This window comes from Sander vitreus, chromosome 10 (assembly GCF_031162955.1).
Source record: "Sander vitreus isolate 19-12246 chromosome 10, sanVit1, whole genome shotgun sequence".
NCBI classification, from domain to species: Eukaryota; Metazoa; Chordata; class Actinopteri; order Perciformes; family Percidae; genus Sander; species Sander vitreus.
Window position 1 is genome coordinate 24,036,858 of NC_135864.1, and position 20,474 is coordinate 24,057,331.

Genomic DNA, 20,474 nt, shown 5'->3' on the forward strand with positions numbered 1-20,474 from the left:
AATAGAAATTCCTGACAGGAGGAATCAAAGAGCAGGTTTCGTACATACATATCGTGAAAATATTGTGGAAATATGTCAGATTGTGTCGTGTGTATCTGTCTGTGTGTGTGGGTGTGGGTGTGTGTGTGTGTGTGTGTGTGTGTGTGTGGTATCATGTTTCCTGTTTGTCTTGATTGTTCAAGAAATGCTAAAGACTAAAACACCTCTCTGCTGTTTTTCTTCTCCCTCTCTCACCCTTTCCCTCCCTCCCCTACAGGCGCCGACCTTTTCTCTAACTGCACGGAGGAGTGTAAGGCGCTGGGCCACTCGGATCGCTGCTGGATGCCGAGCTTCGTGCCCTCTGACGGGCGCCAGGGCCCGGACTACCGCAGCAACCTGCACGTGCCCGGCATGGACTCGGTCCCGGACACAGAGGTATTTGAAAGCCCCGAGCAAACGGCCGATAAGTCATTCTCCACCTTTGGCAAAGAGACGCCTCTCAGTCACCAACACCTCCACCACCACCACCAACACCTCCACCTCCACCCTCTCAAAAACCATCACCTCAGCCACCACCAGGGCTCCTCACAGGGGACAGAGTTGGAAGCATTTGTGCCTAGCTCCAAAGCGCCTTATAACCCGGCTTATTTAAGTGAGTATTGTGTTGCCCGCCCCGCTGTCTGATCTGGTGATCCAATTAGGTGAACAAAATAAAGATTCCAAAATTCAATTTTCTTTCCTGGATTGGCTGGGCAAGGAAAGGAAGCGTGAAATTCATTTCAGGTCTGACCCCTGTCCTGCCAGCCCTCTTGTCAGAGTGTTTAACTAACTCTTCCCTCTTTCTCAGGCATCTCTATTATCCCCGACTGGGATGATCTTATCTCCCCTCACCTGCCGTTTCAATTCACTCCCCCGCATGTGCACACACACACACATACACACACACGCACACACACACACACACACGCCTCCAGCAACGATTGGCCTGTTGGTCTTTCCAAATTAAACATGCCAAAAGCAATTATGTTTTATAGGGTTACTTTGATGTGTGGCGATGTTAGCTTAAAGGAAGCTCTGTCTCATTATAAAAAAAAAAGAAAACGAACGGCTGCTGTAATATAAGTGACACTGGCCCTCTCACAAAGCTCAGCAATGAAAAATGGCAGTTTGTGAGGCAGGCAGTGAACCTAGCGTCTCTTCTCATCCGGTAGACGTCATTGCGCTGGAGCCCAGGATCAAACAACCAGTTTTAAACATTTGGAGGAGGAGGGGGAGGGGAAAAAAAAAAGGAAAGATGAAGGGAAATTCTTTTCCCCAGGAATTACTGTTTCTAAACTCTCATTCAAAGGGCCACAAAGAGATACATCCTCAATCACTGCAATTTGGTGATAATGCTTAATTATAATTCTGTCACGCGGCGCCTGAAGAGGCCCCCCTCCCCCCCTCTCTCATCATCCGACACAGCGAGCGGGAATTATCAAAGTGTCAGAGCTAGATAGCGCTGCTTCCACGGCACACTGTTCGAAACAGCAGCGACCGTTATTCCCCCCCCCCCCTTTGATTAATGTTTTCTCCATTTGCCATGCGGTTTATTTTTTTTGGTTTAATCCTTTATCAAATAGTTGTGTCGACAATTTTTTTCAATGTTTTTGTCACGCTGTCGCGTTTTTCGAGTTTCTTTTGGACCATTTTTTTTATTTTTTTTATTTTTGTCGCTTTTCCCGACGTGCTAAGTGAGGGGGCTGGAAAAAATATTCATATTATATATAATATTCTGTAATTCTTTAATCAGATTTCTATACCCACTTATGCCAATTTTTAGGAGTTTTTTTTCTCCCCGAGGCTTTTGTCGCTTCTTTCAACGTTTTTGGCTCTTTTTTTGAGTTTCTTTTTTTCTTTTTTCTTTTTTTTTTTTTTTTTCGAGGTTTTTGTCTCATTTTCCATCCATGCAGACATGTCCCTCCCTAGATAGTTGGAGATCTCAAACCCCCCCCCCCAATTTTGAACTCAAAGTTACGCCCTTGTTAGATTGTATTGATTGCTATGAGGAACTACAGCAATGATGGGTTTCAGCAGCATGAAGTACACGTATAGAATAAAGATCAGTTAACCCTCCTGTTGTCTTTTGGGTCAAATTAGACCCGTTTTTGAAAAGATTCTATAACTGAAATTTTGGGTTTCTTTCAACCTAATTGCCCAAAAATAAACAACACGGATGGATGGTGGCTGAAAACGCTCTTCACAAGTCAAATGAAAGGTTCCGCTCACTACTTTCATTGACTTTTGGGTGTTTTTATTCAACTGTATAGCTTCATCCTGACTAAACTGACCCTCTCAATGTAAGTAATCAACCGGGGAATTGTCAAGGTGACATCTCTTAGTTAACAGAACATTTTTTTTCAACATTATCAATAAATGAACTGGCATCATTATAGAAATGCAGTAATGCCGCATGTGCATCACAGATAGTTACATTCCAAGCATCACAGATAGTCACATTAACATTATGCTGATTATAGCAGTAATGTAAGCCTGCAGTACTTGTGGAAATACAGAATAAGCAATCCGTAATTATACAGTAGGTGTACAAAATAAACAAGTATATAAGTTGTAGTGATGTAAAGCAATGACAAGAATATATTTTAACACCATCGAATGAAATATAAGAATAACACAACGACATGTCCAATGCACTTATGATGTAATAAAAATACAGCAACATTGCAGTAGTGACAAGGCATGTCGTCGCTGTCGGGCAGAAACCTGGCATCTCCATATTTTGACATTTGGAATTTTTTTCGTATATCAATGCTATCGGTCGCCCTTCACATCTCTGTGTGTTTTACACATATTATGTAAACAGTGACAAGGCAGTTTGACTGCGTCTGCGGTTAATGGCTCAATATTAGATATATTATATCATATTTCAAATGAGCCTCTATCCATTTCCTGAAAAAACAACAGTTTGGGACGTACAAGCTTTTCACCTGACAGCTATGGTATTTGACAATAAAGGCAAGAAAACGTGAACAGAAGATGTGAGGACTTGGTGTAAAAAACGTCTCCTGTACCCAAAGCATCAAGCAACTTACTACTAAACAACTTTCAAATGATTATCATTTCTGTTTTTCTCCCCTTTGTGCTTTCCAACCTTCAGTTGGATGCACACTGTGTGTGTGTGTGTGTGTGTGTGTGTGTGTGTGTGTGTGTGTGGGTGTGGGTGGGTGTGTTTGTGTGTGTGTGTGTGTGTGTGTGTGTGTGTGTGTTCATTATGGGCTGGTGATGCAGCACTCCAAGTGAAGGGCTCCCAATATCGCCGTGTTTCCCACGAACACCGCCGCTCGCTCCTCTCTCAAAGTAGATCACTGTGGCCCTTATGCTAATGAGTGCGGGGGTGCCAAGGGGAGGGGTGGGGGAGGGGAGGGGTAATTGCAAAATAGGGAACAACAGTCGGAGGAGTGGAGGAAGGGATAGAATGATGATGCTAAGAGGCTGAAGCTCCCTAATCTGATCAAGTCAGCCAGTGATACAGAGACGCTTTTGTCCGGTGCCTGGCCTGGGGTCGGGTCAGGGTGGGGTGCAGGGGAGGTGGGGGGGGTGGAGGGGGAGAGAGGGGGATGATAGCCAGAGCCCAGTGATTACCATCATCAAACTTAGATACCATGGAGGCAGAGTGGGGAGGGGGAGGGGAGAAAGAGAGGTTAGACTCCAGACTGATAGAGCTGCTGAGCCTCCCTCTTTTGTTGTTGTCCTAAATAAATTGGCCATGCAACATTCACCAGCTCCCACCCACTCCACTGTCACTATTTCCATACCAAGCCCCCTACCCCACTTCACAAACATAGTCACACACACACATTACCCATGAGCCATTTCACAGGAGTGAATTGAAGCGGCCCAGCTGAGGGATGTGACACTTCCTAGCCCTCGTTGTGCATGTGTGTGTGTGTGTGTGTGTGTGTGTGTGTGTGTGTCTGTGTGTGTGTGTGTGTGTGTGTATGGACCCTCGGATTCTGTGTGAATGAGGCCATTTAAGTGCTGTTTTTCTTTCTTCTTTGTTTTCTGTCATTCCTCTCAGACAAACTTGAAACCCCCCTGCCCCTAAACACACATACACACACACACACACACACACACACACACACACACACACACACACACATGCACACACATACACACACACACACACACACACACACACACACACATACACATAAACAAACAGCTAACCAAGCTTTGTGTTTTTCTCTGCTTCTTGCAGCGAGGAAAAGGGTTTGCTAGCTCTTTCCGCGTGGACATACCGGACACCGCGTGACTTTGCACAATCACTCCCAGAAGACCAAGGCTATAAGAAAAAAAGGCATCATGTTTTCAACCCATTTTGCCCTCAGCCCCCCCTCACCCAGCAACCAAATTGAAAATGAAAAACACACTCAACTACACACAAAACGAGGAACGACCCTGCTTCCTTAAATTTCTCGGAGCACTGCCGGAGGCACCTCACTTTAGGGATTTGGAGACGGTCGGACACAGGGTGGGGGACACGGAGTGGGGGGGATGGATGGGTGCAGGCAGGTAGATGGATAGCCTTACTGGGAGGACGCCCATTGTCTCAGCAGGACTGAGAAACTAACAGAGGAGGAGGAAAGGAGAGCGATGACGGACGGAGAGGTGAAACTGGACACTGATCTCTCCGTCCTTTTCCAATCTGCGTGTGCCTGTTTACAGCACTGATGTACTCACCGAAAACCAAGACTACATGTGTACTGAAAGACAAATCGAAAAAAAAACAAAAAAAACGAGAGCCACCCAGAAAAACCGCCACTGAGCCCTTTAGGCGTTTGTACTCGCAGAGAGACGCCAAATTGTACAGGAGAATCTTTGTGCATTTTCAAAATGCAATACCACTGTTTTTCTATTCTGTTCGTGTGGTCAGGTGTCTCTTTTCCGATCTACTTCAAACTTTGTAAGAAAACATTGTGGGCAGGCTACTTTTTTATTTTTTTATTTATGTTTTATTTTATGAGTTATTTTTTTCTTTTCTTTTCTTTTTTTTTTTTGCTTTTGGGTTTGATTTCTTTATGGACAATGTTTGACCTACACTTTCTGGATTCTGAGACGTCGAGTAGTTTCTATCATGTGTGAGAAGTGTTTACTGTACTCTTTTAAACATTTTAAGCTGAATATAAAACTCTACATATATAAATCTATCTATATCTACTTGTTCTGAAGGCGTGCTATCCGTTTGCTGGGTTCCACATTCTGATTCAGAGGTTTGACTCTTGTTTAAGAGCCCCTGAAAAAGGCTTTTTGTGTTTTTTTTGCCAGTGTGAAACATGAAGAGAGACAGAACAGCCTTAGCATTATTTCATGTTTTTTTTTTTTTTTTTTTTTTTTTCTTCCACTTTTGGATATTGATAAAGATCATGTCTTATAAATAAAAAAGGAGGTAATAATTTAGATTGAAGTCCATGGTAATTCTGTGTCATTGTAACCAAAACGTTAAGGGTCCATTTATAAAGAAACAGATCAAAAACAAGGCCAAATTCAAAAAGGTGTTGTACACGACGCAGTGGTATGTACGCACATTTCTTTTTCACAAATTACAAACACAAACACACCAATATGCCAACAATAAACTGAAAATGGTGAAAAGGAAGGTCTTATGTGCTTTTATTTTGACGTTCATCCTGGTCATACGGGAAAAGTAAGGCTTGAGGTGGACTGATTTCAGAATCAGAATCAGAATCAGCTTTATTGGCCAGGTTTGCATAAACAAACAAGGAATTTGATTCCGGTTAATCTTCGCTCTCAAAGTACAACACTCACTTAACATATAAAGAATAAAAGCAGAAAGGACAGTAAGAAATATAAAAAAAATTCTGTTAAGTATACAGTATAACAATAGAATAGAATTTACAAAAAGTATACAATAACAATTGAAGAGAGGGAAGGAATAGTACAAATAGGAGCTCTGTGTCTCTAGAGTCATGGCTTTATACCGCCGAGCACACTGGGAAACTAAGCACCAGGTTCCAATTGTTTTTTAATCATTTGATTAATTGCACATTTGTTTGGGAAGCTGCATGATTTGAGTTTTGTTTTGAAACAAAATTTTGAACTGAGACATGTTGGTTTTGAAAAAGCGGACTTTTCAGGATGAAACGGATCACTGAACTACAGGAAGGCTGGTCCTGCGTCATACCCTAATTGTGTGCTCCTCTCGACGGATGCTGTTTTAAAATGTGAAGTAAGCTGTTTTATCAAGTTATCCCAAAGTGATGGAGCCTGAGGCAGCATCACTCCAGTGTACGAGCTCTGGGTCTCTGGACACAAGATGAGGATGTGTGCTCACCAGTGTTGTAGTACTCCAGACTCAGGACTACTTTTTGAAGGTCTGGTCTCGGAATTGACTGCATTTTTCTTTTTTTTAAGATAATTGTTTTTGGGCATTTCACCAAAGCACTTTTCCTCTTCAGTCCCCCTACAGGTTGGAAGCGGAATTGTCCATTACCGTTCTCATTCTAACTACAGATCATCGTTTATAGCCGATAGAGGGCCGTTCACCCTGTTACGAGTTGATGACCCACTGAAACGATTTTGGAAACATTATTTTTAGGTACAAAATAATCTTTGGTGTTGCTTTAATCACCAGAACAGCATGACAGGGGAGAGAGAGGGGGAAGACATGCAGGAAACCTGCCCCAGGTCGGATTGCAACCCGCCCATCGACAGCATTTTTACTCAGTCTTGTCTCGGTCTCAGATTAAAGAGGACTCAGGATTTTATTTCAAGACCACTCAAACTGCCTTTTGATTATTTATCAAGGCATTGTGCATGATACACTTATGGCTTTTTTTGGGAATGTAAATCTTTTAGATCAGTTTGAGGAGTGCCTATGGTTAGCATTTTCCACACTTTCCACATTTTATCGTGGCGTGCAGTGTGGGATTTGCCCTGCATTAGTCTTGGTCTTGACTTGGTCTCAACCCCTCAAAGTCTCGGTCTCGATACACTCTGGTCTTTGTGATGACTTGGTGTCGGTTCAGGTAGTCTTGACTACAACACTGGTGTGCGCTGTACTCAACAGGACATACACATAGTGCACATAGTGCTCTTTGCACATGACCAACTATTTTGAATGAAGGGATTTAAAAAAAAAAAAGAGTTCACGTTGTAGAGTTTTTAGTTTTTAGTTTTCAGAAAGCTGATTCGGGCTCTTTTGTTGTGAGGAGATAGTTTTCAAAAAGTGCGTTGAGTGCATTGATTGATGATAGCTTTATTGTTAGACCCAAGGTCCATTTAAAAATGCAAATACCGGTGCCCGGGTAGCTCAGTTGGTAGAGCGGGTGCCTATATATAGAGGTTTACTCCTCAACGCAGCGGGCCCACGTTCGACTCCAACCTGTGGCCCTTTGCTGCATGTCATTCTCCCCTTTCATTTCTTCAGCGTCCTGTCAATAAAGGCCTAAAAATGCCCAAAAAATAATCTTAAAAAAAAATATATATGTACATATATATATATATATTCTCCTATCCTCATCTCCATTCTTTTTGTCATTTAATGTCCATTCTCGTTACATAAGCTTAAGACATTTAGGTGTAATTCACCACCAGTTCAGTTTTAAACTCTCAGCATCTCAGTATACAGTAACGACAAACACATTTCTAATTTGACCCATGAGGTCATGCTTTTTGATTTATGTCACAAAGCTTTTGATTCTTTAACTACCTCTGGATGGCTCTGTGCTGGAATGTGTACAGTTTGGTAGATATGAGGCAGCTTATACACATGACGAATCCATTTGGGTTCTGGCTGAAGCTCTGGCTCTCTGGCAGATGCTCTGCAGCATTTACCACACCTCAGACAAAAGCATATGCCAGGCTTTTATTATTACTTTATTTCAGGCCCAGACTTGTCGTTTGGGTTATACGGCAGAGGTTTTCAACGCTGTAAACCTTTTTGCAAATTGATATTTTATTTGGATCTTTCCAGTCGAGCAGCAGGTTGTTGCTTTCCGTAGCAGGTAGCAAATAAAACTCCTGATTGGCTCCGTCAGTGGGCATCGAGAACCGGTTCCAATTTGGAATAGTTTAAAAAAAATTACGATTTATTTTACATCAAAAAAGACAAACAAAACTGTAAATCACAATTAATCTCGCATTGCCAGACCTTCCTCCACAGCGCTGCGGAGGAAGGTCGGGCTAGTCCACACAGCATTCTTGGATGGGAGAAAAACATGCTCTGGTTTATTGCCATTTCTTTAGACCAATCACAATCGTCTTGGGCGGCGCTAAGCGCTGGATGGAGCCCCGGTGCCTCTACAAAATAGCCTCGGGAAGGAACTTGTTTTGGTGGAACATGTGTACGTTTAAAGGTTGTTTTAGTCGTGCAACAGAAAACTCAGATTGGACAGATAGTCTAGCTAGCTGTCTGGATTTACCCTGCAGAGATCTGAGGAGCAGTTAACCATAGTCCTCAGAAATCCACCGGAGTTTAGAACGCCAACACAAAGAAAGAGAAAGGTGACGGACATCTCGCCAAAATGATGTTCAGCCGGCGGAATTTCCGGAGTCAACTGAACAATCCCGGAAGTGGAACGTCGTGGATATAGACTAAATCACTACTGAATCAAAACAAAATGTTCCTCTTATCTGTGAAATAAGCATGTGACCCGTTTCAACTCCACCCTCAATGAATCGGAATCCACAATAGAGAAGAACCGGTAATCAAAAGGAAGAATTGGGACTGGAATTGAAGAACTGCTACTATATATCAAAACGATTCCTAACCCTAGTGCCACCAGAGTGGACTGATGGAGCCGAGTGATTAAATCCTCCCAGCAGACTAATCTGAGCATGAAATGAACACTTGTGATTACTTCCCCAAAACATGTGATAATGGGCGAACATGACCTCAATATGTTCAGTATGTTGAATTACAAATCAAGCAAAAAAAAAAAAATCGTTATCGTCCTTCACTGTCTCATCTCCAAACATTCCATAATCCACTCGTTCCTGTTGACTACAGCGGTGTAGATTTAGGAGATCTTGCTGTGTGTTTTCATCCGTCTGAAGGAGATGTTGCGGCTGTAATCCAGAGGTAGATTAAGGCATCTACATATGGTGACGAACCAGTTAACGCGGCAGAGTTCAGCTACACATGCTAAACCATCCGCAGTACTGTCTAATGTACTGTTTAATCTTCCAGTACACGCTGAATATTCATCGATTTGTTCATCTAAAGCCGACAAAAAGCCTTTGTTTGTGCACACGATAAATATTACAAGCAAACAGGGGAGGAAGGAGTGAAAAAAAGCACAGAGGAAATGTCTCAGTGTTTCTCTTTTTGGCTTTCGAATGCCATTACTGGTGTTAAATATAGGATGACAAATAGCGAGCAGCGGCAGTGTGAACCCTTTGTTGCTGCGTAGTGAGGACAGAGCTATCGGAGCCGCGGCGTTTAGATTGAGGGCAAAAAGTTGAGCGAAGAGCAAGCGCAGAATAATCATATCTATTTTGGTGTTAAATAGAAGCTATTATCTTTGACCTCCACTCGGCGCTAATCTCTGTCACAAACGGAAAAGTTTTCATTTCCATGTGCGTTTATGCACGCCAGGCTCCAAATGAGAAAAACCAATAGAGGATAATGAATGATAATTTAAGAACAAAAAAAAGAGAGACTTAACAATTCCCCAAACAAAACGGGAGGATTTGAAGAGAGACGGACGGTGAAATGGAGAGAGAGAGAGAGAGAGAGAGAGAGAGAGAGAGAGAGAGAGAACGTCTCTCTTTCCATTTCCGGTGTGATGGGAGAAGGAGGGGGGGGTTATGTGATAGTGAGTTTCAAAGTCACTCACTTTCACAAAGGCAAAGCGGATTATGGGAGGCCGAACTTTTCGCGTCACAGCGCTCCTCTTTTGCAGATGCCGCCAGACACACACACACACACACACACACACACACACCGAGAGTCACCACGGTGAATCAGTGCTTGAATTCCCCCGCTGGTCAGTGCGGATGGAAGCAAAGCTGCAGGCGGGTGTGGGTGTTTGCGTGAAGGTTGATTATGGGCTCTTCAGATGTGCATGAATGAAGGACCGACTTTGAACAAATCTCAGAAAAGAAAGACGGGACAAGGAAACGTACAGAGCCAAGGGTGTAACTTTGGGTTCAACATCGGGGGCGTTGAGATCTGAGCAGAATTGAAATGTTGAACACCAAACATTTCATTTCCTGCATTCTTTGGGATTTTTCTGCAACAATGTGTGCCTTTTCTGCATCAATGTATTTTGCAAATGTCTGTATTTATGTAAAGGAAATTATAATTAAAATTAATTATAATTTTGGGGTGGGTTGCATTGGCGCATTTTGATTATTGGGGGGGTTGTAAATTACACCTATGTATAGAAAAGTCCATAGAAACAAGGTCTAATATACTGTGTTGTGTATTTTTCCGTATTTTCATTTTTTCTTTGGATTAACAGAAATGGGGGATATACCTTAAATCTACAGAATTTTCCATTTTTGGATTAACAGAAATGTCTGTAAACTTAACATAAAAGGTAGTGGTAACTTTCTGCCAGGACATTATCTGCAGATTTTATTCGGTGTATGCTGCCATTTGGGGTTTCTTAAAGTCCCTGAAAACACATTTTCTCATCTTCTTACTCAGAGCGATGGAACTGTTTTACACAACATATTTCTGTATTTGTGTTTACTATGTCAGTTGGATAAAAAGGTCACAAATTGCTTTCATTTCTTTTTTTTTAAATAACTTGCCAACGTCAGGAGGGTTAAGCTGCAGAAAGGAAATGGGCTAACTGTACAACATGTCTCAGACAGCGTGAGGGTTGGGGCGACGGTGGGAGTGTTACTTTAAATGTCCCATAGACTTCTGCGACGCAGACCGCAACGACTGTGATTGGTCTTTCTGACCACGTTTCCCATCGTGGTCAGAAAGAACAGGAGGAGACACTTTGTTTCTCCCACTATGACTCTAGAAATAATCACCGTCACTCTCTCACTCGCTCTATCACACACTCCCCACACAAACACACACATGCCGGCCCTGCTATTCTCTCAAGGAGATCGACACACACACCAGCGCACAAGTTTAAACTTCAGGCCACTTACCTAGGCTGCAGAGAAAGCTCTGTGAGGAGCCTCTGCAGGACCGTAAATGATACGCTTAAAGAGTTGGAGAAAAGGGAGAAGGGCTGTTAGTTGTCCTGGCCTGGACACTGAGCTGCTGTGGTTAGACGTATTGTTCCACTCTGAGAAATAAATGATGATTAAACTTGAATGTGTCTTTTTTTTATGGGGGCTGTTTTGTGCCACTGAAATAATATATTGGTTATTATTAATAATTACCCGAGATTAAAAACAATCTTTACTAAATATATTATTTTCTTACATTTATACATAGTTTCCACTCATACTATTGAATGTGATATCAGTACTCTTCTATTTGGTCTGTACATGTTTTGTACCTGTGCAGCTACATTCGCACACATGAAATAGCAATATAAATGAATTTAATTTAATATGTGATTTGGTAAATTAATTTCAAAGCCTATACACTATTATGCTTGTTTTAATGCCTCATTATGCAAAGTGAAGTTTCCCTCAAGGATGCGGACTAAATATTTAGAGCAACTCTTCAACTGCCATCTGAAAATCACATTCTAAGTAATTACAAAGGAGGGGCTGTGAAACTTCCATATATGGCACACACACACACACACACACACACACACACACACACACACACACACACACACACACAGATCAATCAGTAACAGATGACCACAGCAGTTGTAGCCCAGGGCGCTGATATTATCTGTGGATCATTCTCATCCTCCTCCTCCCCCACTCCCCAATTTGAAAGAAAACACACACTTGCACACACACTCTCTCAGCTGACCCAGTGTGTTCCCTGCTGCCCTGACTTGCCCGATCTGCACTGGCTCCAGCCGACATGCCCTCAGGGGGGAGAGCGTGGGAGGGCAGGGGGTCAGGGGAGCACAGCCATCCAGCATGGAGGCTGCTGAGTGTCACAGAGATTATACACACAAGCACACACACACACACACACACACACACACACACACACACACACACACACACGCACACACACAATTGAGTTTGTTTCCTCTGGGCTTAAGTGGGTTTTTTTTTTGTATTTTGTTTCTTTCAGATATGAGTTTGATAGAGTGTTTATAATCTTGTGTGAGCCTCTATAAAACAAATACGACTAACCACAAATAATTTACATTTTCCATCTTTAATTAGGGAATATTGGTATTTCTTTGTTCTCGTTGTTACTTACTGTAATATGACGTTGACCATATTTGTAGGCTTATTTTTTAATTACTTAAAGGTTTTGACTGGAATTATCCAGATTTTTCTTTTCTCTCGTGCTGTCAGACGACATCAGTTGGAGTCTTCCAGTAAAATGGGCAGCCCCATGTTCACAATAGCTGTTGCTGTCTTGTTGTTTATAGCATGGATTTGTGTATAACTGTGTCCACTTTATTTCCAGTGTTTCATTTCAAATCTGCCTCTTACAGTAACAAGACATTGGATCAGCCAATCAGCTTGTTTTACATACAGGGCCAACATGTGGTCTTTGCGAACTGTGGCTACCAGAATCCCCCTCTTCTGCGAAGATCCACAGGGATCTTTGTAGAAATACCATTTGAACATCTCTCAAACTAAAAAACAATCTTGATGATCTTATGCTCTAATGCATTTGTCGAGACGATCCAGTGGGTTTAATCTACGGTGGCCGACAGGGGCAAATGCACTGCAACTCCACAAAATAAAACACACATGCAAATAGGCAAAACACAAGCAAATGAAGAAAACGGCATTTAGCAAACACGCTGCAAATACACACAACTCAACCAAATACATGAACGCGCTGCAAATCCAGAAACAATGCAAAATGAAAAGCACACAAATCCCGAAAACAAATACAGAAAAACGTTGCATCCAGTTTACACAACGGAAGTTCTCCAGGCCTCTACGGGGAGCGCTAAGTGGAACAGCTGGGCTTTCGACCCCCACGGGGAGAGAGAGAGAGAGAAAGAGAGACGGCAGATGATAGTTTGTTTTTGTTTTGGTCTAACAGTATTATAAAAGAGCAACAGGTTTACGTAGCTACCGTGTTAGAGACTGACTTCTACAAGAGCTTGCTAGCTAACACTAGTTGGCCCATATATGTTACTGAAAAGTAGAACACTTTCAAAATCTAATAAAAAAATTAGGGAAAAAAAATATACACTCTCTCTGACATAACCTCACCTTCCGTTGTGTAAACTGGATGCAGCGTTTTTCTGGTGCATTTGTTTTCGGGGTTTGTGTGATTTTCTTTTTGCATCATTTCTGTATTTGCAGCGCGTTTGTGTATTTGGTTGTGTTGTGCATATTTTCAGCATGTTCGCTAAATGCTGCGCATGTGATGTCAAATTAATGAAGATGTTTTCTTTATTTGCTTGTGTTTTGTTTATTTTCATGTGCTTTCTTAAGTTGCAGTGTGTTAAGTTGCCCCTGTTGGCCACCGTATTATTCAGCTAATAAAAGATTGTTTTAATCTTATAGATCTGAAATCCTGAAAACCTTGGATGTGCTACATTCAGGGTTCAACATTAACTTTTTGTCCACCAGCCAAATGGCTAGTGAATGTTCAAATTTTACCAGCCACTCAATAGATTACCATTGTTTTTTTGGAGGTGGTGACTGAAGCAAATCTACCATCTAGTTACATATTTTACCAACATTGGGCTGGTAGATGGTGCTAATTTTGAACCCTGGCTGCATTATACACCCTATTTATTTGTATTTCATGGGGCAAATAACCGCAATAACACCATTTTTGCCAAGAAATCTGCTCTGCGGGCTCTTTGTATATGGTCTGTCGTATACCACTTTCACACACAGGCCTCAATTTGGCATCCCAAAATAAACATACACTTAACCTGTGCTTGACCTGTTCATACCAGGCTGCATTCTCAGGTTTCCTGCTTGACATTGTTCACACACTCTGCAGCCGGGGGTCTGCACCCCCTCCCTTACAATAAATTAAAAAAAAACTAAATTGAGTAGGTAGATTAAATTGTATAAAAACAAGTAGGCTATATGAATACAAAAAACACAATATACAGAGTCCATTGAAATTAACTCATGTAAGGGTTAAAAATGACAATTCATCAGGTTGTCATTCTCATTTAACTCCTATTTGGTCACATTCTGTATGTAAATGATTTTGCTGCACAGCTGGCATCAGAGAAAGTTAACATTTAGATGATTAGTGTTTTTCCTCTTTTGATCCACAGCGCGAGCGAATTAAATGGATGAAAACACATTTTTTCACAGATTGATCTGACATGAATGTCCTCAACAACGTCAAATTGGCTCATCAACAGTTTCTCATGATTTATTAAACGGAATTCATTTGTGAGTAGTTTGACACCAACAATCTTAATTCAAGATCGTATTAAAAAAAATGTCCCAGAGGTTTTGCATTTCATGGTCTTCTATAGATCATCCCACCCAACAGTGTCAGCTCATCCTTCTATTCCATTTTATCTGATAAAACTGCATAGGCTGCAATTTGGGGCTTTTGACTGGGGTTCCCTAGGACCCCAATACATTGGTATAAAAAAACAAAAAAAACAAATGAAGTACTTAGGAACAAACTGATTGACAAAGTCATGAAACATTGGAATGATAGAATAAAGCAGCTGTGAGATATGACAGAAAGCATACCTGGGGTCTGCGGGTACCCCAGTCAGTACGATGAGGTATAAAGCACTGTGACAATGTAAAACAGAATTACATTGCCACAGTGTCACTATATGTCATTATCTCTAAAGTTGCAGAAGACTTTCCCATGAGACAGAAAGCTCTTAGCAACCATTCACAGCTCAGCAAAGTGTCCCTCACCTCAGGACACTCTGTCCTCTCTCATCTTGCTGTCTTTCTTCATTTCATTCCATCCGCCGTAACTCTGTCTCCCCGTTCTTTCTCTGACAACAGACGATCTGATGAGTTGTCATCAGTCATGTTTTCCTCCTCAGCGCAGCAGAGACACAGGCCCTCCTGTGCATATGCAGATGCAGGCATGCATGCATTTACAAGCCTGGGAAGAAACAACATCTAATTGCTAACAAGTACGTCACTGGGCCTTTGCAAACAAACAATTCTTACATGCACACACACATTCACAGTGATTCCTCAGGCCATATGTTTCAACAGTTGGGGAAGCATTTGGCCAGAGTTAAAGGCGGTGTGGGGGGAGGACAGGGTGGGGGGTGTTGCTGCTGCGCGACGAAATGGTGTGGAAATAAGCAACTGACTAATGCTCAACCTTACATCGTAGAGAGGAACGCAGGGATTGGGTTTTTATGGAGCCTGGATGTTAACAAGATCTATTTACTGTTACTACACATTAGGCAACCTGTTGTATGATATTGTAGGGTGTGAGCTTTGGCTGGATTCTCGTTTGCTCACTTCAGTGCTAAACAGACACAAATTCATCTCTGTAACTGCATTTGCAGACTTCCACAAAATGGTTAATGTAGCAGACGCATTGGAAAGGCGATTAATAATGAGGTATATGCAGTACGGCTAAATATTTTAAAATGTAATAATTTCAGTCAATAATTTGACCATAGAATGTTTTCATATTTATATTATAATTTATATATATTTATAATAGTTGCCAACATCTTTATTTACCACACAGTGATCGTTCAAGACAGGACTTTATTTTAATTTACCTTGTTCCTTGATTAATGCAAACTCGTCATTTCCTTCATGTTTGCCTGTTGTACTGATACATTCATTTTATTTCCAAACACAAATTAGTGTATTGTGTCACTATTTTGTTTTTCTTTTGTTTTATTGTGAAGCATTGTGTGACATCTGATCTTAACTTACTTAACGTTTTATTCAGTACCTATTTCCTGTTCCTTGTACCAACCTCCCTTCCCTGGTCTGCTTTTACTGTTTAGTAGTGATGCCCACATGAAGCATTTTCTTAATTTTCTGAGCACAAAGGGTTCTCTCAGCATAGAAAAGTGACAGACAACAAAGACCGCATTCTGGATTTGGTTATCTCCAGAGGTCTTAATATCTTAAAGCATTCTCATGAACAGATTTGTATGATATTTTACGGAAACGTATGCACAACAATTCAGATGATATCCTACAAAACTACGCCGACTGACGACCGGTCATGTGACGACCAAAGTTTAGCGGCCTTTATAGTTAAATTTAACCGAGAAAAGGTGACTGTGAGCTGGGTACAGACCATCGTGAGGAGACGGTCCTTTCAGTGGACGTTGTAGTTGAGTTTAGCTGACAAAAGGTGAGCATCAGCCAGCGACGATTAGGCACCAAAATGACTAGTTAAGATTACAACAAAATTGTGGCTTGTGTTAAAACACCGGTCCCCTGGGACATGAGGACTACTACACCCGTTTCCTGGGAAAAAGTCTTGAGTTTTTCCCTTAACTTTTTCCAGGACATGAACTCGGCTCCCCCACTTGAAAGCCATATCTGTTATATGATGATTCGCCTGATTTGGTTCCCTCAGAGCTTTTTTTAAAAAGGTTTTTGGTTGCCTGGCAACAGATGACTCACAGATAGTTAACAGTTCACTGCCTTTAGGGGTCTTCTCCAAAGCCCTGAAATCAAACCACAAAAAAGAAAAGCTAATCTTGATGCATCTGTACTTAACAACTTCAGGCCCATTTCAAATTTGCCATGTATTAGTAAACAATACTATAATATATTAATAGATAGACTGATTTGGTTTCTAACACAGTCCTGAATCGGTTCAACTCCTGCCTTCAAGACAGAGACTATTTTCTATAAATTGGTAGCTGTACATGCAAGAATTTCCTAACAATGTGTGGAGTTCCGTAAGGGTCAATTCTCGGACCTCTGTAATTTATTCTTTACCTGCTCCCGTTATTTGAAATTGTACAAAACATTAAGGTTTTATATGACAATTGATGAGCCTGTGCTTACCTTAATAAACTGTCGTTGAAAAATACAAATCAAGATAGAAATCTCAGTGTTATCTGAGATTCTCACTTAACATTAACATTAAATTCAACAAAACAGCCTTCTACCGGCTTAAAATATCGTAAGGATCAGGGACTTGTTGTCTAAACATGATCTATGGAAACATGTACATAATTTCATCTCTAGCCGGCTGGACTACTCCAATGCACTGTTCACAGGTCTGTCTAAGAAATCAATCCAACAGCTTAATCTGATCCAGAATGCTGCTGCCAGGGTTGTAACAGGGACCAAAAAGGCTGAACATATAACTCCAGTTCTCAGCTCATTACGATGACTACAAGTTTCTCACAGAATCAACTTCAAAATTATATTGATTGTCTATAAATAACTGAACGGTTTATGTGCAAGATATTTTTCAGGTCTACTGAGCCAGTACAAACCTCGCGGATCTCTCAGGCCGGCTGGTTCTAGATAACTCAGTTGTTCCCAGAGTCAAAACTAAACACACTGAAGCTGCCTTAAGCTTTTATGCTGCTCAAATGTGGAACAAATTATATTACCATTGTTTTTAATTAATTTTCTGTTTTTATTCTGTGTGCATTTGATTGTTTTTAGTTTTTTACAGTGTTTAATCTGTAAAGCAACGTGCTATATAAATAAATCTGCTTTGCTTTGTCAACTAAATAACTACCAGAACACAGACTATAACCTAAATATATATATATATATATATATATATATATATATATATATATATATATACTGCATATACGTACTGTATACTATATGTTTAAACTGTATTAAAGGTGCACTATGAGTTCCCTGCATGGTTTCAGTGCGATAAAGGTAAGAATAAGGTACAATATTACTGAAATCAAAGTTAAGATGACTCAGAAGGCCTCCTTCTGGTTGGTGATAAGCCAAGTTTTTCATGTAGAAAGATGAAAAAAGAGTTGTTGATTTATTGCAACTCTACAATTGAATACAATAATACAGGAGGGACACCTGCATAACAGATGCAATGTTATAGCAGTAGCAATGATACCAAATCAGAAATGAGCATTTTTAAAGAAGTATCTTAAATATTCAATCAATACGATCTAGTGTGATGAAGTTTAGACCACAACTGCAGAAACCAATATCTCTGACCTGATCATGCTTTCCACCAAACGTTGGACGCTGGTCATGGAGCCCATCCTTGTAACTGGAACTAGTGAGGCATTGTAGGAACCCCACACACATTACGTTCTCCTGGAGACGCTCATTACTGGCATGTGAAAGGAAGCAGCTGGTGAATGTCATGTGTGTCATTACTCGTAGAGTTCTTGTATTACTACTACTTCACTCGAGACATCTCTGCCTGATATCAACACACACACACACACACACACACACACACACACACACACACACACACACACACACACACACACACACACAGTAGATGAAACAGTGATAGTGGTTGTGAGCCTGCAGAACTCTGGGAGAGCAGCCGAGGACGACTTTGATGTTAATTTTGTTGATGATTTCTGCGCTCCTCTTCACTTGTACAAATCAAGGCCCTAATCTTTAATACTGATTCATATCTTGACACAACTCATATTCTTTTCTTTTTTTTAGCCCCATAAAAGCACATCAGCCCACCATTATCAGGGAGTCTGGCAAAAGATAAAACTGTGTAATACATGTGTGTATATGAGTGGGGGGAAAACTCTGGAGCAGCCCATCTCCATTTCCCCTGATGCATGCATGTGTTCCATCAACCTTCTGTCAAATGAATATTATAATTTTTATAATGACTGGCTTAATGTTTCAATTATGAATGAAATGTCAGATTAATTACAATGAGGTTGATGTGTTCACCCATACGGTGGGGCTCATAAGTTTATGAACCCTAAAGTAGAATAAAAAGAGGAATAAACAAATAATCTTTTGGAAATTGATCTTAATGTCTTAATTAAAAAAATTAGGAAAAAATCCAACCTTTAAGGACACCAATTTTCTTTGTGAATGAATAATGTATTATAAATAAATAAATGTTCTTCCTTAAAATACAGGGAGATTGGCTGTGGTTTTATTTCAGTTAGCCTAATAGCTGGTTTAATTTGCATTGAGATATCTTATGGAAAGTACCCCATGCCAGTCTCTAGGTATGGTGAAGGGTATGTGACGATGTGGGGCTATTTTAATTCCAAAGGCCAAGGGAACTTTATCAGGATGCCTAGTATCCTGGATCCATGAAATAACTGGCCTTTAAAAATTTAAAAAACCTGCCTGCCTCTATGGGAATTTAACATAGTGGTGTGTATACTTATGCCCCCTGTATTTTAAGGAAGAACATTTATTTATTTACGATACATTATTCATTCACAAAGAAAATTGGTGTCCTTAAAAGTTGGATGTTTCCTCATTTTTTTTAATTAAGGCATTAAAATCAATTTCCTGATTTTTATCCCTCTTTTTAGTCAACTTTAGCATGGGTTGATAAACTTATGAGCACCACTGTAGGTTGAACCCATGTTTCATTACCCTGTAAAATACCAACTAAGATCTATTGGTGTGAATAAGAATTACAAGTTAGGACTTTGAAACATAAATTAACTGCATTCATCCGCAAAAACTGATTGAAGTTCTACCAATAAACCAAGCTAGTCAACAGCACTGAGTGACTCATGATAATTTATGACAAATATGATAAAAAACATCAAAAGTACACCCAATGAAACAATAAGAACAATTAGAACAAAAAAGAATACATTTGACTATCAACAAACATCTTAAAAGCTCTCTTGGCCCTTTTGCATGCACTTTGAAGAGCATCCCTAACTCCAGCCCATCGGTTTCCTCTCTACACGCAAGAGTTTAACAGGCATGGAGGCTTCATACACATAGACTCTAAAGCTGGGAAATCACCGCCAGGTGTAAAAAAAAACTGCAAACAAAGCTTGTGTGTACTCAGGGAACAAACCATGCGACAGGAAATAACTACTTCATCGTGTGTATGCGGCTGAACCAAGCTCAAGTTTTGCTGCCACGCAACATCACCTGACAGGCTGCTTACTGGCCAATCACACACACGCAAGTGCACACACCATTGTAACATAAACGCTGTGTTTATACTTTTTACCTTACAATCGTTGTGACTAAAGATATAAGAGAAGTACAGTTGACTCTCTGATAACTTTCCAGAGTTGTAAAATCCTAGCCTGGTTGACACCAGACCCTTCTCAGTTGTAACTGAGAAGGGTCTGGGCAAGCTTCATTCACAGCCCATTTCCAAAGGGGCGTCACCAACGGACGTTGCTCAAATGCCTCTGGGCGCAATTGGATAGTCCTTCAACCAATCAGACCAACGATCCGGGAGACGTAGCAGCGACAGCTGCATCAATGGGTTGCTGCGCTTCGGTGGCCGTCATGTTGAATGTAAACAAAAAGCTGCCTGCCGGTGCTGCGCTATC

At 40.9% G+C, this 20,474-nt stretch overlaps 1 protein-coding gene across 1 annotated transcript in view; it reads left to right on the forward strand.

Moving 5' to 3' along the window:
- The window catches only part of pcdh10b (protocadherin 10b), a 24,321-nt gene extending 18,700 nt beyond the window's left edge, over positions 1 to 5,621 (forward strand). Inside the window, exons 4-5 of the mRNA XM_078261015.1 lie at positions 257 to 631; positions 4,241 to 5,621. Of these exons, the coding sequence (XP_078117141.1) occupies positions 257 to 631; positions 4,241 to 4,260 (395 nt within the window). The 3' untranslated portion in view covers positions 4,261 to 5,621. The remainder of the gene's footprint in view (positions 1 to 256; positions 632 to 4,240) is intronic.
- Positions 5,622 to 20,474: the final 14,853 nt, after the last annotated feature.